The sequence below is a fragment of the Mustelus asterias genome, chromosome 5 (assembly GCF_964213995.1).
Source record: "Mustelus asterias chromosome 5, sMusAst1.hap1.1, whole genome shotgun sequence".
NCBI classification, from domain to species: Eukaryota; Metazoa; Chordata; class Chondrichthyes; order Carcharhiniformes; family Triakidae; genus Mustelus; species Mustelus asterias.
Genome location: NC_135805.1, coordinates 136,890,241 through 136,912,021, shown reverse-complemented (window position 1 = coordinate 136,912,021; position 21,781 = coordinate 136,890,241). Strand labels below are relative to the sequence as shown.

Here is a 21,781-nt window from a genome sequence, read left to right as displayed (position 1 = left end):
TGTAGACTGAGGTGCAATGGCAGGTCTTCCAGACTGCCAAGGAGCATGGAGGAGCCCAGCTCCAAATTGGTAAAGGGCATTGCTCAGATCTTGGCCTCTCCGCGGTCTCTATTCCACCTCCCTGTCGTGTATCAGACCCGGAGGCGCTGCAGACAAAGCTGCCTTTACCTGTGGACAGTGCACCAGATTTCCCGCCCTCCCTGTGAGGATGCAGTGAATGTCCGTGCCAAATCCTGCAATTCACCAGAACATCTCCAAAGATACTCCAGAGTACCTGAAGACACTTTTGCAACGGTCGTTTTTCAAAATGACTTACCTTCGTGTTTGGTTCCTCTCCATTTGTGTAATGCGAGTGTATAGCCCATCTTTCAGCGAAACACTTGAAGGGCGGAATTTTCCGGCTACGCTTGCCCCGAAACCGGAAAGTCCTGCCCGAGGACAAGGGACTTTTGCATGGTCCGCCCCTCTCCCGCTATGATTCCTGTGGCGGGCGGAAGGGGAAAGTTCACCCCCTTGACATTTTATGAGTGATTTGCAAATTGAATGGTCCCACGTGATACATATTTGGTCGCGGTTGTCACATCAGCAAGTAGCACCGTGTGACAGTAAGCACTCAGTTGTTTCCAGTGTTCACAGGGCAGCTCAGGTAGGCATCCCTCTGAAGGTGGTGCAGCTGGCAGGCTGCACCCAAGTGGGTAGTGCCACAGCACGCATCCAAGGAAAGCAACTGGTTTCAGGAGAATTGCTTTCAGCAGTGTTGCTGGTCTGAATTTCAGATCCCACCATTCCATGCTTCAAAAAAATACAAATTAATGGAAAAACCGATGAAGCTTTAGTTGACGGTCAATGGCATCCGCAGTGGGTGAAGACAAAAATCTTGGGATACATGTTCAAATTTGCCTCATACCGGCAAATTAGGAATCCAATGTCAGTTATAGAATAGTCAGTGGCTAAGGCTATCCTATACCTTCTAGTGGAAGGACCTCGAGTCTGATATTCGGGTAAGCGTTCTCCAAGGCGGCCTTCGCGACACACGACAGCGCAGAGTCGCTGAGCAGAAACTGATAGCCAAGTTCCGCACACACGAGGACGGCCTCAACCGGGATATTGGGTTCATGTCACACTATTTGTAACTCCCACAGTTGCGTGGACCTGCAGAGTTTCACTGGCTGTCTTGTCTGGAGACAATACACATCTTTTTAGCCTGTCTTGATGCTCCCTCCACTCACATTGTTTCGTTTCTTAAAGACTTGATTAGTTGTAAGTATTTGCATTCCAACCATTATTCATGTAAATTGAGTCTGTGTCTTTATAAGCTCTGTTTGTGAACAGAATTCCCACTCACCTGAAGAAGGGGCTTGGAGCTCCGAAAGCTTGTGTGGCTTTTGCTACCAAATAAACCTGTTGGACTTTAACCTGGTGTTGTTAAACTTCTTACTGTGTTTACCCCAGTCCAACGCCAGCATCTCCACATCATGACTACACGAGAGGGGCATACATGGTGTATGTTGGTGATCCCAGCGTCACATCTCCATCACCATTCTTCACCCCCCCCCCCCCCCACCTCACTGTCTCTGTCTTGCCAGGCTGTTTTTCTCTTGGAACGCCTTCTCCCAGTCACAAATTGTGTTCCCCGTGATTCCGACTCTATGATTCCAACTCTGCCCTCCACCATCCTGGCCTGAGACCGAACTTCATTTTTCTAAGTGGTTCTGAGCTGAGCTCTTGATCCTCTATCCTCCCCCCATCGAAAGAGTGCCTACTCCAGCTTTCGAAACCTCACCTGTGTCCACCCTTACCTCAGCCCCACTAACTTGTAAAACTCTCATCCTTTTGACATCTCCAGATGTGCTTATTCCAATGGTTTTCTGGCTGGAGCATCCATAAACCTTACCCCCCTGTAAATTCTGCTGCCCACGTCTTATTCTTCCTGGCCTCCATCCTATCCATCTCCAGTCCTACAACCCCCTCTTCTGAACTCCTATTTCTCGGACTTTGACCTCCTTTGCACTCACCATTCCTTTTACCCCCATCACTGGTAGATGTCCCTTCAGCTGCCTCGGCTCTCACTCTCTCTGAGAAATCCCTCCCTAAAACCCTCCAAGACCCTCCTTAAATTTGAGCCTAAGGCCGGAATTCTTTGGAAGTTCATGCCGGCGGGATTCTCTGGTCCCGTCGACAACGCATCCCCGCCCGTGGGTTTCCTGCCGGTGTGGGGTGACGTCAATGGGAATTCCCATTGACGGGAGGTGGCTAGCAAACAATGCGCCACCTCCCGCCAGCGGGAAACACATGGCTGGGAGGCTGAAGACTACCACCCTAAATCTTTTGGTCACCCCTTCCAATGTTTCCCTTGGCCCTCAAGTGCCAATTTTTCTGTCCTTCAGGGCTTGGGGATTTTACCTTCATTAACGTGTTATCTTAGAAACCCTACAGTACAGAAGGAGGCCATTCGGCCCATTGAGTCTGCATCGACCACAATCCCACCCAGGCCCCATTCCCGTAACCCCACATATTTACCCTGCTAATTCCCTGACACTAGGGTCAATTTAACATGGCCAATCAACCTAACCCGCACATCTTTGGAGTGTGGGAGGAAACCCATGCATACATGGAGAGAACATGCAGACTCCACACAGACAGTGACCCGAGGCCGGAATTGAACCCGGGTCCCTGGCGCTGTGAGGCAGCAGTGCTAACCACTGCGCCATCGTGCCTTAAATGCAAGTTCCAGTTGTTTCACATTTACATTTAGAGGTCGCCAAATCCGCAATCTTGGCATGGACGGAGTGAAGAAACAAAAGAACAAAGAAGCGGTGTAAGTCTGAAAAGAATGCTTTAATAAGCATTGGGAGGAAACCCTTCAGGGTCATTCATTTTACTGCCATAAGCCTATTAAATTATCATCTACTTTGTTAAATAAATAAAGAAATAGTCTTGCAGGAAGTATTGCTGTAAAGTAACAAGTAGGGATGATTCAGCTTGTGACTGACCGCAAGCAACTCTGCTTTAATACAAAATGGGATCAATGATACAATCATCTTCCACGCAAGCAAAAGAAAATTTCACATTGACATGAACACAATTCATATTTATATATTAATTATTATTAGTATCAATGACCTGTGGGCAGGGCAGGGTAGTTTTAACAATGGCAGTTTGATCTCAGCTAAACGAAATGGCACAAAAATGCGGCAAGATTTATCTTCTTAAGTGTCTTTCCTTAAAGCCGGCGGTAAGTGTGCTAACTAAACATTTGTGAGTAAATTCAAATTTGCTACATGAAGGTAGTGCTGCTCGACTTATAACATCCCTTTTGCTTTTAGACCTGGGACGCAGATACTTGCATCGTGTTTCGTTGAGAGAAAAAAAAATCAGCTCCGTGCAAAATAAAGACGATTTCAGAAATTCCAGCACGGCCTCATCGAACTGTGCATGAGGTAATCAGATCTGTCAGCAATTCCTCCGCCTGCTTCTTGACACATGTTCCTGGGATTTTGAATGTTGTAACAGTACATTCAGAAACAGCTTTCAGAGACAGTTACCCAATTCCACATTATCATGTAAAAATATTAGTTTAACTTACATCTTTCTTAAAAGCTCTTTTTTTTTTAAATTTTTCCCACCAGAGGATATGGCATCAACAAAAAAAAATGAACAAAATAATTATTCACATAAAATAACATACCTTACAAGACAAACACACAAATAAGGCCATTCTGCAGCATCAAAAGTCCCCACCTCTTGCAATATTTCACAACAGATTCTACAGAATATTTTACATCCCAAGGACTGGACTATCGGAGTTCTCCGCCAGGGCTGATCGCACTATCTCTTGGAGGCCGCGCTCAGTTTGCTAGCAGCTGGGGACCTCCTCGAGGGCGTCGGGATTTTTGAAGGTTTGGCTGAAGGTGGCCGAGATCCAGCTCGTGACCCTGATCTGCTCGTGTCGGGCACTGTCTCTGAAACATCCGAACATACAGACTGGATATCGGAAATGTCGAAATCGGAAGCGTCGCTCCCCCTACGGCTACTGGTTCTGCTGCCGGTCTTGCTTCCTGCTCGACTCGTGGGCCGACTTGGGACTTTCCTTGACTCTAGGGCTAGAATTGTTTTTTAAATAAATAAATACGTATGTACATACACACAAATCTCAAGTTAAATAAACAGTAACACGGTGCTAACCGCTGTGCCACCGTGCCATTCCTTCCCTTGGGGCATATCCAAGTCTGTTCTACAGTTACAGAAAACAATAAGGTCACAATTGCCTTGGAACGCTCACCTGGTACTTGTGACCTCCCCCGAGAAGGCGGGGTGGATGTTAAATTGCTGTCGTCTCCAGAGTGGAAGCTTTTCCCTGACAGATACCCTGGCGGTCGCAATTTGCTTCCCTGGATGGGAGTTACCTAGATCACATTATATAAAGAAATGGATTAGTATTTTCTTATTGAGGTGCAAGTGTTTATGAAATGTTGTCGATAATGCAAAGGACTGCCTAAAATGTTGATCCATATCCCTCAAAAGCTTTCCTAGCTATAGCAGGCCTTTGCTGTTGTCTTTGTGAGACTACGCCACCAGTACATTTTAACAAGAAATTCTCCACATCCGTTAGCTTTGGCACCAACTGGCTACATCCAACAGACGAATGGATTTGTTGTCACTTTCCAATTGAATGTGTTGAATGTTAGAATAACAATTTGTTTGGGACAGAAAGGATGTAATATCTTCCTGCTGTTGCTTCAAAGGATTAACCTTTACATCTGGCTCGTTAACACAGTGAGTAAATTAGCTCCAGAGATAAAAGGTAACTCTTGCGAGAATGTAGCTCTGCATTTCTCACAATGTCAATAACTCTGATATGAAGGGGGTCAGGGGTGGGGGAGGGGGTCAATGTCTAAAACACCCTCATAAATTTAGTACATCAACGATAGATTACTGGCCAGAGAGGAAGCAATTGGTAGGATATACCTTCATTCAAAGAATGGATCATCTGTTTTTATCTGCTTATCACTTGTACACTATGTAAACCCACACAACGTATACAGCACACGCTATACTACACAACGTATACAGGACATGCTATACAACATATACAGCACACGCTACACCTACATAACATATACAGCACACGCCATGATTTAAAACTTCTGAGAGTTCTGACTGATGAATCGGATATTCTAACTATCTACCTTGTTGTGAGCTTTGCTTGTAGTCTCAGAGATAGGTCTGAGTGTCAAAGCCTTTTCACTTCAAAGAGATAAAGGAGCAAGGCGGCAGTGGTTAGCACTGCTGCCTCATAGCTGCCTCATAGCTCCAGAGTCCCGGGTTTGATTCCCACCTCAAGTAAAGTTAAAGTTTATTGATTAGTCACAAGTAGGCTTACGTTAACCCTGCAATGAAGTTACTGTGAAAATCCCTTAGTCGCCACACTCCGGCATCTGTTCGGATACACTGAGGGAGAATCTAGCACGGCCAATGCAACAAGCACGTCTTTCAGACCATGAGAGGAAACCGGAGCACCCGGAGGAAACCCACGCAGACATGGGGAGAACGTGCAAACTCCACACATACAGTGACCCAAGCCGGGAATTGAACCCGGGTCCCTGGCACAGTCACTATCTGTATGGAGTTTGCATGTTCTCCCTGTGTCTGCTGGAGTTTCCTCCGGATGATCCGGTTTCCTCCCACAGTCCAAAGATGTGCGGGTTAGATTAATTGGCCGTGTTAAATTGTCCCTTAATGTCAGGGGTATTAGCAGGGTAAATACATGGGGTTACGGGGATAGGGCCTGGGTGGGACTGTGATTGGTGCAGGCTCCAAGGGCCAAATAGCCTCCTTCTGCACTGGAGGGATTCCATGAAGGAAAGAAAAAGCCTTCAATTGCCTTCACTTATTTATTAGTTGTGACTATCCATCTCTGACCTGTTTTCCCATTTTCACTTCCTGAAGTTTCCATATATAGCACAGTCATGGTGGAGGAAGTACTAGGAATGCATTTTGCCACATTTCAGGGATCTCCCCAAGTCTTGCTTAATAATAATTCAGGTGGAAAAAATTCACAGAGCTAATCTGGAGTGTCCTCATCTTTCTAGTTAAAAACTCTCTCTTGTTTGGGGCAGGTGGGATTGGTCATGTTTAATTGGGTATGATGATGTGACCACTAGGGGGCACCCTTATGGCACAGGAAGAGAAAGAGGATCCAAAAGCCTCTGAAAACCCCCGTGAATGTCACTGGACATTAGGTTAACATATTGTTCCAATTATTCACACAACTAGATGTCAGTTTGGCAGAAATATATTTTAAACCACATTTTTACTTCAACACACTCTTCAGAGGCCATGAGCTAATACTGAGTACGCACATACACACTTTACACATACGGACATACAAGGCTGACCGGTAGCTTTGATTTCCAATTTTGAAAATCAAGGCACCAGTGACTGCAAAGACAAACGGCTGCTGCTGAAGCTCCTTCCTATGCAATGGGCGAGTTTGATTTATCACGTTTGCTCTTAACTGGGACCAACAGTCCAACCACATGGAACTGTCGCTGATCTGTGAGGGGCTTTCCCCAACATTGCAGAAGGTCTGATCAAATATTGTGTTACAATAGCTGCATGTGTCAAACGCAGCGTTGCTCCACACTCAGCACAATGGGATGATTAGATTTCAAGGCAAATAGCCCTGAAATACAAGTAGGACATTAGCATCATACTCACATATCCTCATTAAATATTATTACAATACTGAGATATGACATGACAATCAATACTGGATTTATGTTCAATGTTATAGAGTCACGGTGACACAACAGGTGGCCATTTGCCGTATTGAGTCTATTGCGGCTTTCTATAGAACAATCCAGTTAATCCCATTCCCCCCCTCTCTATCCTTGTAAGTTAATTTCCCTCACACGTCCACCCAACTTCCTTCTGAAGTCATTCATCTTCTCAGTTTCCACCACCCTCACAGGCAGTGAGTTCCAGGTCATTAACACTCACTGCATAAAAACGTTCTTCCTCACATCCCTCTGCATTGAAATATTAAAATAAGTTTATCTATTAGTGTCACAAGTAGGCTTACATTAACACGGCAATGAAGTTACTGTGAAAATCCCCTAGTCGCCACATACTGGCGCCTGTTCGGGTACACTGAGGGAGAATTTAGCACGGCCAATGCACCTAACCAGCACGTCTTTCAGACTGTGGGAGGAAACCGGAGGAAACCCATGCAGACACGGGGGGAACGTGCAGACTCCGCGCACACAGTGACCCAAGCCGGAAATCGAACCCGGGTCCCTGGCGCTGTGAGGCAGTAGTGCTAACCACTGTGCCACCGTGCCGCCTGCAGGTCCTGCCTGGTCCACATAGTCAGACCAGTAATATTTAACATCGGGTTTCAAATATGAGTGGAGTTTTTCTTCGACATATTGGCCGGAATTGTCCGGCTGTTCACGCCGGCGGGATTCTCCTGTCCTGCCGGCAGTGCAACTCCGCCCATGGCTTTCTCACCTACGTGGGGTAACGTCAATGGAAATTCCCATTGACAGCAGCGGGACCAGAGAATCCCGCTGCTAACAAACAACACACCACCTCCCGCTGGTGGGAAACATGTGGCTGGGAGGCCGGAGAATCTCATCCAAAATGCCTGGAACTTTTGTGGGGATTCTTTCAATCTGCTGACGTGGACTGGTAGAACCCCGGTAGGACCAGGCAGGACCCGGAGCCCAGGGGCGGCACGGTGGCACAGCGGTTAGCACTGCTGCCTCACAAGGGTGAAGTGGATAAACGCCACCAGTTACACCATGTCTCCACAGGGATTAGGTTGGGAGGTCAGGAGAAATCACATGGAAATCCCTTCAGCCAGTCACACAGTATCGAAAGTACGTTTTAATGGTGCATTACTGAGTGGCTTTCAGGAACAAAAGTCCCAGAGCATTCGAGAAAACCTGAAATCACTGAAGTTACGTCAGAAACTGCAACACTCGATTGTGTCCCAGTGTGGATTGCATAGACACACAAACTACTTCATCATGCACAAGGTGAAGCTTTTACAATGGAAAGACCGACATTGCACACACGCTTCCTTTCCGGATGCTGAAACAAGGTGAAATGAATGAAGAAGAATGAATATTTGTGGAAAATCCAAGGGCATTATGGAGAGAGAGAGGGAGCGAGACAGCTCTGAAGATAAATGATCACTAGATCTCAGAGGTCAGGATGCATAAAGGAAATGCCCAGCAGAAGTGTGGAAAAAAATCTCAACTATTTTCTAGCGCTACAGAGTCAGTGAAAAGCAACAGGGCTTTAACAGGGCCTCTTTTTCAGGATTCAATCTCTTAAATATTCCTCAGGATGGACCCCGTAATTCAGACTAGTCCCACCAATAATATGGCGTTCATGCAAGCTACAGATTGATGATAAAACTCCTCTATATTTGCTGATTAAAGCTGTCAAAACCTCCAAATTCGACCCCACAAACCTCCCCACGTCCCGAAAAAAATGTTTAATAGCCTGATTTATTTCCATTACAAAGTAAAGTTTAACCATACCCCAGTTACTGAATCTGTTCATTTCTGGCAATGAACCTTTAAAAACAGGTTACCGCCAGTGCATTTTTTGGTTTAAAGTTTTAAAGTCACAAGTGGGCTTACATTAATGCTGCAATGAAGTTACTGTGAAAATCCCCTAGTCGCCACACTCCGGTGCCTGTTCGGGTACACTGAGGGAGAATTTAGCACGGCCATTGCACCCTAACCAGCACGTCTTTCGGACTGTGGGAAGAAACTGGAGCACCCGGAGGAAACCCACACAGACACGGGGAGAATGAGCAGACTCCGCACAGACAGTAACCCAAGCTGGGAATCGAACCCGGGTCCCTGGCGCTGTGCTAACCACTGTGCCACCGTGCCATCCATATTTAAAGGGCATCATTTCTCACAGTGTTCCGGCTTCTTCTTACAAGTGATTGTGGATGAGAGAGAGAAAAAAAACGTTTGGAATCCTGAAAAACAGCACAAAATTCTTCCCAGAATTTTCCAAGCAAAGAAAGTTTGTCACAGGCCTTGCTAAGACAGCTAGCTAGAATCAAGGTCAAAGCAAGGCAGGGCAGGTTAACCACTACCAACACTTGTTTCTTAGATTGGGAGCACTTCACCGTACTATACCTCTGGAGACGGGATTCGGCGTTCGGGGGATTCTGGTGACTTAAAAGGACTTGATGTTTTGCTGTTTGTCAACCATGGTTTATCATAATTGCGGATTAAATGTTGGGGTGTCTGTATGAAACAAGGATACATCGAAAATGAATGGAAATTAAGACAATGAAATAAAAATGATCAGGAATAAACAATGTCATGGAGGAGGAAATGTAAGTATGGAGGGGTAAAAATTAAAACACAATGATGAAGATCCCCCTCTGTGACTCCCTTCAAACAAAGAGTCAAAGGTGAGATAGATTAGTCAAGCAATCTCTATGACCCCCCCCGACATGCATTTAGCTCTGTGCCATTATTGGGTTATTGGAACGCACACACTTGCCAATTCTTCACAACCAATTTCTGATGCAAAAATGTGATAAATTAGCAATGCCGGCATAATTAGATCATTAGCAAGGGAATAAAATGGAAGTTAAAAGGGAGATTGCGACAACAGTGCTGTTAGGCAGTGCAGCTGTTGAACAGAAGCATGGGGTTCACATAACTGGTTTGCCCTAATCTACTGATTGCAGGATACACTGGGAAATAATTGTGAAGCTCCACCTTACCTTAGGAGTAGTATTTGTAGTGGCAGGCGGGACAGATACACTCTGACTGGCACTGGAGGTTGACCTGTTGGGCGAAGCGGCCCTTGACGACGGCCGTGACCTCCGACCCCGGGATCGGAAGGCAGCCATGGACTGACCGGTGGCTTCGGGGAGCATGAACTTCTCACGCAGTTCAACGTTCGTTCGGCCCTTGGCTGAAAAGAGATGAAAGTACAGTTCAAATTTAAATTGTTCGTCACGATCTAGCACCAAACGACAAGGTGAAGTGTGGAAACCAAAAGTGTACAGGAGGACTAAAAAGGTGGTAACAGAACGATGGAACAATCTGATTGATAGCCTATCCATACCAGCAACAGAACTTGCGACAGCAGCACTCAACATTTGGGCTGGTGTATGTATGCAAGCATGACATGAATTAGCCCAGCAAAATTCAGAAAACTTAAACGGAAATAAAAATAAAATTCTGACAGTATCAAAGGTTTCAGTTTAGTTTCACATGGTGAACTATGCAAGAGTTCAGACTCCATTAATTAACGTCATGCAGTCAGTTTAAGAAAACCCCAGGACCCGCTAAAACAAACCCAACTCGAAAAGACTTGTGCAGAAGCTCAAAAACAGCACACCACTTTCAGGCAGAACAGATAGTTACATTCCACTGAGGAGGATGCTACAATATCAGACAAGGTGACCACTTACTTGCAGTGAGTATTACTGCGGGTAAAAGAAAAAAGTCATGTAAGCAACTTCACATGCATTTCAAAATGGGCGATCATTCTGTATTTGGTTAAAAAAACTCAAAGCGCATTGGATTACAGTTCTCTTTTGTGAAAAGAAAAACATGAAAAGCCTGCTGTAAGCTGCTAGGAGGGTTAAAGCCATACAGAATAGGGAAGCACACAGGGGAAGGAAAAGAGACAGAGGATTGCCAACCTATAGGAGACTGACTGGTAATTGAAGAGTTTGATTCTGAACGCAACATTTTACTCCCATGATGATGAACTAGAAGAAATGATAAAGGGATCACATCACATCAGAGGAAATGAAGAAGAAACTTTTTTGTAGGAAAGAGGACCAAGTACAGGACTGATTAAAACTGATACGTGAGAGATCATTTCAACCCACTTCGACACATCAAAATAATAATAATTACTCCACAGTACTCAAGGCATTTGTGCAAAAAAGCTTTTATTCATGCTAATACATAAATATTTTCAATTTTGTTGAAAGATGATTAAATTCACCACCCCCCCCCCCCCCCGTGAAGTTGGCGACTCTTGGTAACGCTTGTTATGCTCAACCAAATGGACATTCCTCGGGTTTGCGTTTGGACTGAGTGGGTCAACTAGGTAACACATGCGTGGACATGCAGTTAAGCCCGATGCATTCCACCACCTCCCCCCCCCCCCCCCCCCGACTACTGCCCCCCCTCCACCCCCCCCCCCCCCCCCGCCCTCCCTTCCCGACCCGCCCGCCCCCATGGCCCGTCATGGCTGAGGTCAACTCCGGTGCCCGAACAATATGCAGAACTGCCTGTCTGGCGGGGTTGTCTGAAATCTCACAGAACTAAAGATTCTGTGTGGCACGGTGGCACAGTGGTTAGCACTGCTGCCTCACAGCTCCGGGGACCCGGGTTCAATTCCCAGCTCGGGTCACTGTCTGTGTGGAGTCTCCACATTCTCCCCGCGTCTGTGTGGGTTTCCTCCGGGTGCTCCGGTTTCCTCCCATACTCCAAGATGTGCAGGTTAGGTGGACCTGCCATGCTAAATTAACCCTTCGTGTCCCGGGATGTGATAGGTTAGAGGGATTAGCAGGATAACTAAGCAGGGATAGGGCCTGGGTGGGATTGTTGTGGGTGCAGGCTCGATGGGCCGAATGGCCTCCTTCTGCACTGTAGGGATTCTATGATTCGATTAAAATCCAGCTCACTGCCCCAAGAAAACTCAGGAGAAATGTCATTGGATCTTCAAGAATAAATTGTTACATTGTTTTCATTTTCTCCCAAAATTTTACTAGTTGGAAAAATATTGGAGATAGGTTGGTTGACTGAAATCACTCAGTCGGATAACTAAGAGTATGTGACCTTACACATGGTGAAGGGGGGTGGTGCATCATGAAGAATGGGAAAGCTTGTGTGACCAAAAGTAGGGATGTAGAGGTGGAATGGTTGGAGACAAGATGAGATGAAACCTTCATAATGCATCCAGCCAGAGTCAGCAGGGATACACTACGTTGCTCACTGCTCCACTGTTGACACCGGTTTCAAGCCCCATTGGCCTGTGAGTAACTCTCGTGATATACAAATGGCTAAAAACTCCATTAACAGAGAGGCAAGCATATGATCATCTTGTGGAAGTTATTCCACTCCTCCCTCCCACACCCGCCCCCCCCTCAATATAAAAGCTAGTGCTATTGAAACAAGTACAGCCCAAAGTACATTTCACAACCTACCTCTGCAAGGGTCGTTTTTCACCAAAAACTCATCCAGTGCCATCCATCCTCCCCCAACACGGACCATGACCGTACTACGCAGAATGCGGACTAACCGCAACTGCTGAGAATCGCCAAACTGCAAACAAAGGGCAGAGAGAATCACTTCAGCAGAATAACTTGTTGAGCAATAATCAAAATAATCGCACTTGCACTGATTCTCTCTTCCAATTCGGAATCACGGTTTTATGTTAAGCATTTAATTTCGGCAGTTGCAAGCCTTATTTTTGCCCAGTTTTACACAGCTGATTTGAGCGGATTAATAACAACTACAAAGGCAGGAGCAGCGGAGGTTTGTACTTTTACACCCCAATTATCAAAAATAAGCCAGCGGACAACAGACTGGAAAAGGTTCTGTGTGTCCAGACAAGTTTACATTTGGAAAGCCACAAAGCAGCAATTATTGGCCGTTAGCACACAGCACAACAGGTAAAACACGTCGGACATTTATGTTGTTCTGTACCTGATTTCCCAGGAAGAACTAAGTCATGGAAGAAATATGAAGAAAAAGAAAATTAGTCACAATAGCTTTGGTTTTGAAACAGAACATTCTTTTTCAATGACCGTATGTTCATTTGCAAAATTGATTTTATTTCTTCGAAACCTTACAGAACAGAAAGAGGCCATTCGGCCCATCGAGTCTGCACCGACCACAATCCCACCCAGGTCCTACCCCCATATCCCTACATATTTTACCCACTAATCCCTCTAATCTACGCATCTCAGGACACTAAGGGGCAATTTTAGAATGGCCAATCAACCTAACCCGCACATCTTTGGACTGTGGGAGGAAACCGGAGCACCCGGAGGAAACCCACACAGACACGAGGAGAATGTGCAAACTCCACACAGACAGTGACCCAAGCCAGGAATCGAACCCAGGTCCCTGGAGCTGTGAAGCAGCAGTGCTAACCACTGTGCCACCCAAGTGTCACAAGTAGGCTTACATTAACACTGCAATGAAGTTACTGTGAAAATCCCCCAGTCGCCACACTCCGGCACCTGTTCGGCTACACTGAGGGAGAATTTAGCACGGCCAATGCACCTAACCAGCACGTCCTTTGGACTGTGGGAGGAAACCGGAGCACCCGGAGGAAACCCATGCAGACACGGGGAGAACGTGCAGACTCCGCACCAAGAGTGATCCAAGCCAAGAATTGAACCCGGGTCCGTGGCGCTGTGAAGCAGCAGTGCTAACCACTGCGCCATCATGCCACCAAAAGATACTTAAGACTTCAATATGACAGGCAGGAAGTATATAATCGGATAGATCAGAAGTAGATGCAGGGAGGATGTGCAGACTCTGCACAGTCACCTGAGACCCTGGGTCCCTGGTGCTGTGAGGCAGCAGTGCTAACCACTGTGCCACCATGTCACTCCCATTAATGATAGAAAGGAGGAATCCTTGGCATTTTTTTGTTTACTCCTGGCAGTTGGAAGCTATATTCAGTGACACTACTCAAAGCAGGGCAATATTGGGTTCTGGAAATAATTATAATCATTGCGCACACTGCCAAATGTGAGGCAGAAGCTCACATTAAAAGACATTCACAGCTTGTTACACCAGTCTACAAGTGGTGAAATTTCTGTGCAAATAATCCCATCCCCACTGCCCAATTGCCAAATCTGCACCACAGTACTGTATGTTTACCATACAAGAAGGTGGTACAAAATGACATGTGCTTTATAACAAACATTTACGGAGCTGTTGAGGTTACCATGTTTTTCTGTAATTAAGAGATTTTCAAAGAACTTTGCGAATAATGACGTTTAACACAAAAATAAACAAAAAGTGTGGGTTACATATAAACCACAGCCAAGACACAGTGGATGCTGGAGAGCTGAAATAGTAACTCTGTTTTCCTCTCTCTACAGATTAGCATCAGGCTGGGAGAGTGGTTAATAAAACTTTAGGGGTCCCAGGCTTTATAAAGTACGAAAGCAAGGCAGATAAACCTATGTAAAACACTGGTTCAACCTCAACTGGAGTGTTGTGTCCAGTCCTTGGGCCCCACACTTTAAGAAGGATGTGAAGACATTAGAGGAGGTGCAGAAAAGATTCACAAGAATGGTTCTGGGGAACATCAGCTACGTGGATAGATTGAGGAAGCTGCGATTGTTCTTTTTGGAGAAGGCTGAGAAGAAATTTGATAGAAGGGTCTGGACATGGTAGATTGAGAGAAACTTTTCCCACTGATGGATGGATCGGAAATGAGATGACACTGATTTAACACAACTGGCAAAAGAACCAATTCTGGATGTATCACAGCTTGGTCTGGCTCCTGCTCTGCCCAAGGCTGCAAGAAACTACAAAGGGTCGTGAACGTAGCCCAGTCCATCACGCACACCAGCCTCCCATCCATTGACTCTGTCTACACTTCCCGCTGCCTCGGAAAAGCAGCCAGCATAATTAAGGACCCCACGCACCCCAGACATTCTCTCTTCCACCTTTTTCTGTCGGGAAAAAGATACAAAAGTCTGAGGACACATACCAAAAACAGCTTCTTCCCTGCTGCCATCAGACTTTTGAATGGACCTATCTCATATTAAGTTGATCTTTCTCTACACCCTAGCTATGACGGTAACACTACATTCTGCACTCTCTCCTTTCCTTCTCTATGAACGGTATGCTTTGTATAGTGTGCAAGAAACAATACTTTTCACTGTATACCAATACATATGACAATAATAAATCAAATCAAAATTTAATTGTAGCTTTCAAAAGAGAATTGGATCATTATAGGAAGAGGAACAATAGGCAGGGTTAGGGGAACAAAAGGCGTGAAAAATGGAAGTGAAAAGATCAGGGAAAAAGGGAAGTGATACTAGGTTCATTGTTCTTGAAGGGAGCTAGCAGAGCTATTTGTGATATATATAAATGATTTGGAAGAAGGTGTAACTGGTGTAATCAGCAAGTTTGCGGATGACACGAAGATGGCTGGACTTGCGGATAGCGAAGAGCATTGTCAGGCAATACAGCAGGATATAGATAGGCTGGAAAATTGGGCGGAGAGGTGGCAGATGGAGTTTAATCCGGATAAATGCAAAGTGATGCATTTTGGAAGAAATAATGTAGGGAGGAGTTATACAATAAATGGCAGAGTCATCAGGAGTATAGAAACACAGAGGGACCTAGGTGTGCAAGTCCACAAATCCTTGAAGGTGGCAACACAGGTGGAGAAGGTGGTGAAGAAGGCATATGGTATGCTTGCCTTTATAGGACGGGGTATAGAGTATAAAAGCTGGAGTCTGATGATGCAGCTGTATAGAACGCTGGTTAGGCCACATTTGGAGTACTGCGTCCAGTTCTGGTCGCCGCACTACCAGAAGGACGTGGAGGTGTTAGAGAGAGTGCAGAGAAGGTTTACCAGGATGTTGCCTGGTATGGAGGATCTTAGCTATGAGGAGAGATTGGGTAGACTGGGGTTGTTCTCCCTGGAAAGACGGAGAATGAGGGGAGATCTAATAGAGGTGTACAAGATTATGAAGGGGATAGATAGGGTGAACGGTGGGAAGCTTTTTCCCAGATCAGAAGTGACGTTCACGAGGGGTCACGGGCTCAAGGTGAGAGGGGCGAAGTATAACTCAGATATTAGAGGGATGTTTTTTACACAGAGGGTGGTGGGGGCCTGGAATGCGCTGCCAAGTAGGGTGGTGGAGGCAGGCACGCTGACATCGTTTAAGACTTACCTGGATAGTCACATGAGCAGCCTGGGAATGGAGGGATACAAACGATTGGTCTAGTTGGACCAAGGAGCGGCACAGGCTTGGAGGGCCGAAGGGCCTGTTTCCTGTGCTATACTGTTCTTTGTTTATATGACAGGCCAAATGACTTCCTTTTGTGCTCATAACAGTTCTATGAGTTGCTGACTGACCTGCTGAGCATTTCTGAAACCTATGTGCCTTTATTGGTGCCATATAAAAACTCATTCCACCCTCAAAAGATTAGAAAAGTTATTAATTGCAATTGATTTGCGTTGAGAACCGGAGAACTAATGCAGAATATGGTCTCCTCACACAGACAAAGGCTGTAAGTGAGAGGAAGCAAACTGGAAAACTTATCGCACCTTTTTTTCTTGTTCGCCTATGGGAAGTAGGTGTCAGTGGCTCGGCCAGCATTGATTGCCCAACTCTAATTAACCTTGAGAAAGTTTAAAGTTTATTTATTAGTGTCACAAATAGGCTTATGTTAACACTGCAATGAAGTTACTGTGAAAAGCCCCCAGTCGCCACACTTGGGTGCCGGTTCGGGTACACTGAGGGAGAATTTAGCATGGCCGATGCACTTAACCAGCACGTCTTTCGGCCTGTGGGAGGAAACCCACGCAGACAACGTGCAGACTCTGCACAGAAGTCACCCAAGGCCAGAATTGAACCTGGGTCCCTGGTGCTGTGAGGCAGCAGTGCTAACCACTGTGCCACCATCCCTCCTGTGTTTTACCACATGGGAAACTTAAATTAAAAATTTTGAGTTCAATAAGATTGCGGCACGGTGACACTGCTGCCTCACAGCTCCAGGGACCTGGGTTCGATTCCCGGCTCGGGTCACTGTCTGTGTGGTGTTTGCACGTTCTCCCCGTGTCTGCGTGAGTTTCCTCCGGGTGCTCCGGTTTCCTCCCACAGTCTGAAAGACGTGCTGGTTAGGTGCATTGGCCGTGCTAAATTCACCTCAGTGTGCCCGAACAGGCACCGGAGTGCGGCAAGTAGGGGATTTTCACAGTAACTTCATTGCATTTTTATAAAAAGATAAAGGGAATTTAGCAGGCAAATAATAACATCTAGTCCTCACTTGTATCATTGTATGTGCTACAATAGTCAAATCTCAAAGCAGAAAATAGGGAATTTCCTGAGAATTATCAACATTTCCATTGATGAAGTCGCAGGAAAAGCACTGGAGTTTTAAGTTGTGTGTACGGCATAATCCTACGATCAGGCCGCAGGGATTCAAGGCAGGGTGAGTTTGGGTTGAAGTTAAGAGCAAAAGGAAAGTCAGCTGAGATGTCTTGGCAGCCAAACTAATTTTAAATCTCACAATTATTCAGCGAGTATCAACGACAAGGATGTAGCCAGAGATCTTATACTTGTTTAATGAAAATAGTGCTCTTTAATTCTCACCCCAGTTAAGACTTGGATAGACACAGCTGGCTGACTTGATTCATCGCATTCACAGACATACATAAAACTTAAACAACTTTCTGTTTTAAATATGCAGTTTCCGGAACTTCACACACAGTTTCAGTGCCCAGTGCTACAGCAGACAGAAACTGTACACTCCCTCACGATGCATCTTTGCACGAGAAATTGGTTGGGAGATGGGAGGCACAGTGGGGATAAAGGGCATTTGCTCCAAGTGCCGAGGGTGTTCAGAAGATTAGCGCAGATTGCAATGCAAGTGGAAATTTATGGAAAAGCATTCTGATAAAAGACCTGACTTTCCTCCTTCAGATATTGATTAATTTGATTTCATTTATTATTGTCCCATGTTTGATTTGATTTATTATTGTCATATGTATTAACATACAGTGAAAAGTATTGTTTCTTGCGCGCTATACAGACTATACTGTTCATAGAGGAGAGGGTGCAGAATGTAGTGTTACACTCATAGCTAGGGTGTAGAGAAAGATCAGCTTAATGCGAGATAGATCCATAGGTAGATAGTCTATACATTATCAGTGCTTGTGCTTTTATTAACAAGTTCCCTCAATTTAAATATACTCAGTAAAGATGAATTAATTAACTAGAAACTGTTTCCACCAGCAGGGAATTGGTAGCCAGAGAACATGGATTTCAGATAATTGACAAAAGAGCCATGGGGTGATGGCGGGGGAGGGGTAATGTTATTTACGAGGTGCTGTGCTATGGAATGTACAACATGAAATGACAGTGGAAGTAGATTCAATAGAATCTTTCATAAAGAAATTGGATCAATAATTTAAAAAGGTAATGCAGGGGTGTAGGACTAATTGGAAGTACTTTCAGAGAGCCAGCACAGAGAATATGGGCCGAAGGGTCTCTTTTTCCACTCTACGATTCTGCACCAAGCTTAATTACACAAGCAAGGTGAATTTTAAAAAATACTTTAATTCCCTTTTTTCCTGCAGAGTTGTGACCTTCCTTGCAATACGCTTCAACAGCTTTTCCAGGTTTAATTACAATTGTAAAGCTCTGCTGAATTGCTGTGAGTGATTAATTATTTAACGCTACCAGGAAAGGTTAGATGTCAATTTGAAAAGATGAATGGGTCTTTTCGGAGTCTCCAGTCAGAAGCTATTCTTCGCCTGTTCTGAAGGTATTAATTCACTGGAATCAGAGTCTAGGGATGTCGGGTCACCTGTGTCACCCATGACACACTTAGAACATGTGTCACTGCCTACTGAACTAGTTACTAAAAAGGTGGCACCTAATCCTATAAATAGACAGAAGCCAACCCTTTTTCTTAAAAAAATCAAATCGGAATCACAAATCAGATTTGATATTTTTTAAAAATGCTTGAGATATCGGCAACATTTCATTGTTTTAATTTGTGCCCAATGTTTCTTTAAATACAGCTTGATCACCATGTAAATCTGCAGCAGCTGGCACTGACCTCCAATCTGTGTTTAGATTGTTTCCAGATTAAAGCTGTTATCAGTTCATAATGTAAATGTTTAGCCATTTCCTTCTTCAACTCTGACATTCAGATATGATTGCCATTTAGAATGCAAGATAAGACCGGCATTATTTTAGTAGGAAGGTTTTTGCTTTCACAGACTCACTGTCAAAGCATTAACTGAAGCCACCTTTAGTCTCTAATTCAATCTTCAACATGTTTAAAATTTCGTTATTAGTCTCACAAGTGTCCTTAACACTGCAATGAAGTTACTGTGAAAATCCCCTAGTTACCACACTCCGGCGCCTGTTCGGATACATTGAGGGAGAATTTAGCATGGCCAATGCACCTAACCAGCACATCTTTTAGACTGTGAGGAAACCGGAGCATCCGAGGAAACCCACGCAGACACGGGGAGGACGTGCAAACTCCGCACAGACAGTGTGGCCGGAATTGAACCCGGGACCCTGGCGCTGTGAGGCACCAGTGCTAACCACTGTGCCACCATACCACCCTCAGCCAAAGAGCTGAAGCTTAGAGCTTCCACAGTCGAACAGATTATCGCTCGGTCTCAGCCTGAGGTACGGTAAGGATTCCAACACTCACCCTGTATTTGTTCTCCCCAATCTGTTCCACCTGAAACCTCTTTGCACATTTGCATTTTGCTACTTGCCGTGTCACCTAAAGTGAAGCACAAAATGAGATATTGTTAGCAAGTTTTTTTTTATTCATTCATGGATCATGGACGTTGCTGGCTGGCCAGCATTTATTGCCCATCCCCTGGTTGCCCTTGTTCAGAGGGCAGTTGAGAGTCAACCACATTGCTATGGGTCTGGAGTCACATGTAGGCCAAATCAGGTAAGGACGGCAATTTCCTTCCCTAAAGGACATTAGCGAACCAAATAGGTTTTTCCGAAAATCGACAATTGTTTCACGGTTATCAGTAGATTCTTAATTCCAGATATTTTTTATTGAATTCAAATTCTCCAATCTGTCGTGGCAGGATTCGAACCTGGATCCTGAGAACATTAGCTGAGTTTCCTGATTAATAGTCTAGCGATAATACCACTAGGCCATTGCCTCCCCGTAACACCGAAAGGCCTTTCAGCGCGTTGTAAAGATCACACACACAAGCATTGGCAGCAAGATCAGATCTAATTTCAGTACATGAGTTAAAGTAAATATAATCAGACTGAATTCTTTCAAAATCAGAAGGGGACTGACTCTCAGAATGAACTGAAATGTTCCCGTTTCGAGTGTTAAGTCATTCCAGCAATATAAAATTCTGATTCTGTCACAATCAGATCTTACCTCATCCTCTATTTTGTCGGCATCTGTAAGAGGCTTGTAAGCATCCTTGTTTGGATGAAGGGCTGCCACAAACTCATAATAATCAATATAGCCATCTCCATCCCGATCAAATATGTCTGCCACTGCACTCATCTCCAACCGGCTTGTAGGAAACTCTATAAAACAATGCAGAACACAGATACCTTTTAGTTAAATATTGTTATAAAGTTCTTCCCCCAGGTTAAACCTATGAACTTTCGTTATAAAGTTCTTCCCCCAGATTAAATCTATGAACTTAACTAAATGACTATATAACAGCGCAACAGATACTAATCCTTTAATTATTAACTTTCTGCCAGTTCAAGACTTAGTAAAGTCCGGTTTTCAAATGATTAAACACATGCGCCGGAATTCTACCGCCTCGCCCGCCACGGAATTGGAGCGGGCGAGGGTGGACAACAGAAATGTCTGTTGAACTGGGGCAGGAATTTCCAGTCTCGCCCGAGCAAGGCCGTAAAATCCCGCCCACAGTATTGTACCGGGCCCGATACGGCAGGCTGGTCAATCCCCAGTCTGTGCTGAGCAGTCAGCCGAGGTGGCAGAGGCATATTCAAAATAATCTCAGTGACCTAGGGCTAAGGAAACACAAAGGTCGACTGGGCCACTCACTCTGGAGTTTATCAGATGGCCCTTGCTGGAAATATGTATGTGTATATGTGTGTGTACGTAAGCACGTTGAGCATCTAATGGTGTCAAGTGAGAAAAAAAATCAGTTCCAACTGTGGTGAACACGAATCAAGTAAATTGGAAGGTAGGGACCCGGGTTCGATTCCCGGCTTGGGTCCCTGTCTGCGCGGAGTCTGCACATTCTCCCTGTGTCTGCGTGGGTTTCCTCCGGGTGCTCCGGTTTCCTCCCACAGTCCAAAAGACGTGCTGGTTAGGTGCATTGGCCATGTTAAATTCTCTGTCAGTGTACCCGAACAGGCATGGGAGTGTGGTGACTGGGGGATTTTCACAGTCATTGCAGTGTTATTGTAATCCTACTTGTGACACAAAGATGAGAGACAGCGAAGCAAACCTTTTCTTACTCAAGTTTTACATTCACGTCACATTATCAGGATCAGGTATCCAGGACAAGAGGGAGGGAATCTGACACATGACATTCAAGGTGATGGCATTAGAAATTGGAAATACTCAACTGGTCAGCTATCATTGATGGAGAGAAAGGACAAACTATATCTCAGCTATATATCCTTATATATCCTTCATCGGAAATACTCCGTTTTTGTTCCAGATTCTCAGTTGTTTCATTGTTACTTACGTTCAAAATTTTGAAGGGTTTTGACAAGAAAAAAACTACTTTCATTGGATGGTGAGTTGTGAGCTAATGGCCTCAGACATAAGATTAGCAGCAGCAAATTCTAGGCTTTCTTGTAGATATCCAACCTCTCAAACTACGGTAATACAGTGTTAACTGTTATTAACGGCAAGTTTAGTTTATTTACTAGTGCCACAAGTAGGCTTACATTGACACTGCAATGAAGTCACTGTGAAAATCCCCTAGTTGCCACACCTTGGCACCTATTCGGGTACACTGAGGGAGAATTTAGCATGGCCAACGCACCTAACCAGCACGTCTTTCGGTCTTC

At 45.0% G+C, this 21,781-nt stretch overlaps 1 protein-coding gene across 14 annotated transcripts in view; it reads right to left on the bottom strand.

The window, feature by feature from the left end:
- Positions 1 to 2,819: 2,819 nt before the first annotated feature.
- The window catches only part of dst (dystonin), a 653,330-nt gene continuing 634,368 nt past the window's right edge, over positions 2,820 to 21,781 (bottom strand). For 9 of the 14 annotated variants that reach the window (XM_078213315.1, XM_078213316.1, XM_078213317.1 and 6 more), the window contains 9 exons: positions 20,154 to 20,308; positions 19,449 to 19,523; positions 12,717 to 12,734; positions 12,215 to 12,332; positions 10,697 to 10,765; positions 9,767 to 9,960; positions 9,168 to 9,278; positions 4,283 to 4,406; positions 2,820 to 4,103 (listed from right to left, as the gene is read on the bottom strand). In XM_078213315.1, the coding sequence (XP_078069441.1) occupies positions 3,829 to 4,103; positions 4,283 to 4,406; positions 9,168 to 9,278; positions 9,767 to 9,960; positions 10,697 to 10,765; positions 12,215 to 12,332; positions 12,717 to 12,734; positions 19,449 to 19,523; positions 20,154 to 20,308 (1,139 nt within the window). In that variant the 3' untranslated portion in view covers positions 2,820 to 3,828. The remainder of the gene's footprint in view (positions 4,104 to 4,282; positions 4,407 to 9,167; positions 9,279 to 9,766; positions 9,961 to 10,696; positions 10,766 to 12,214; positions 12,333 to 12,716; positions 12,735 to 19,448; positions 19,524 to 20,153; positions 20,309 to 21,781) is intronic. The other 5 variants (XM_078213327.1, XM_078213325.1, XM_078213328.1 and 2 more) reach the window with 3 other exon arrangements.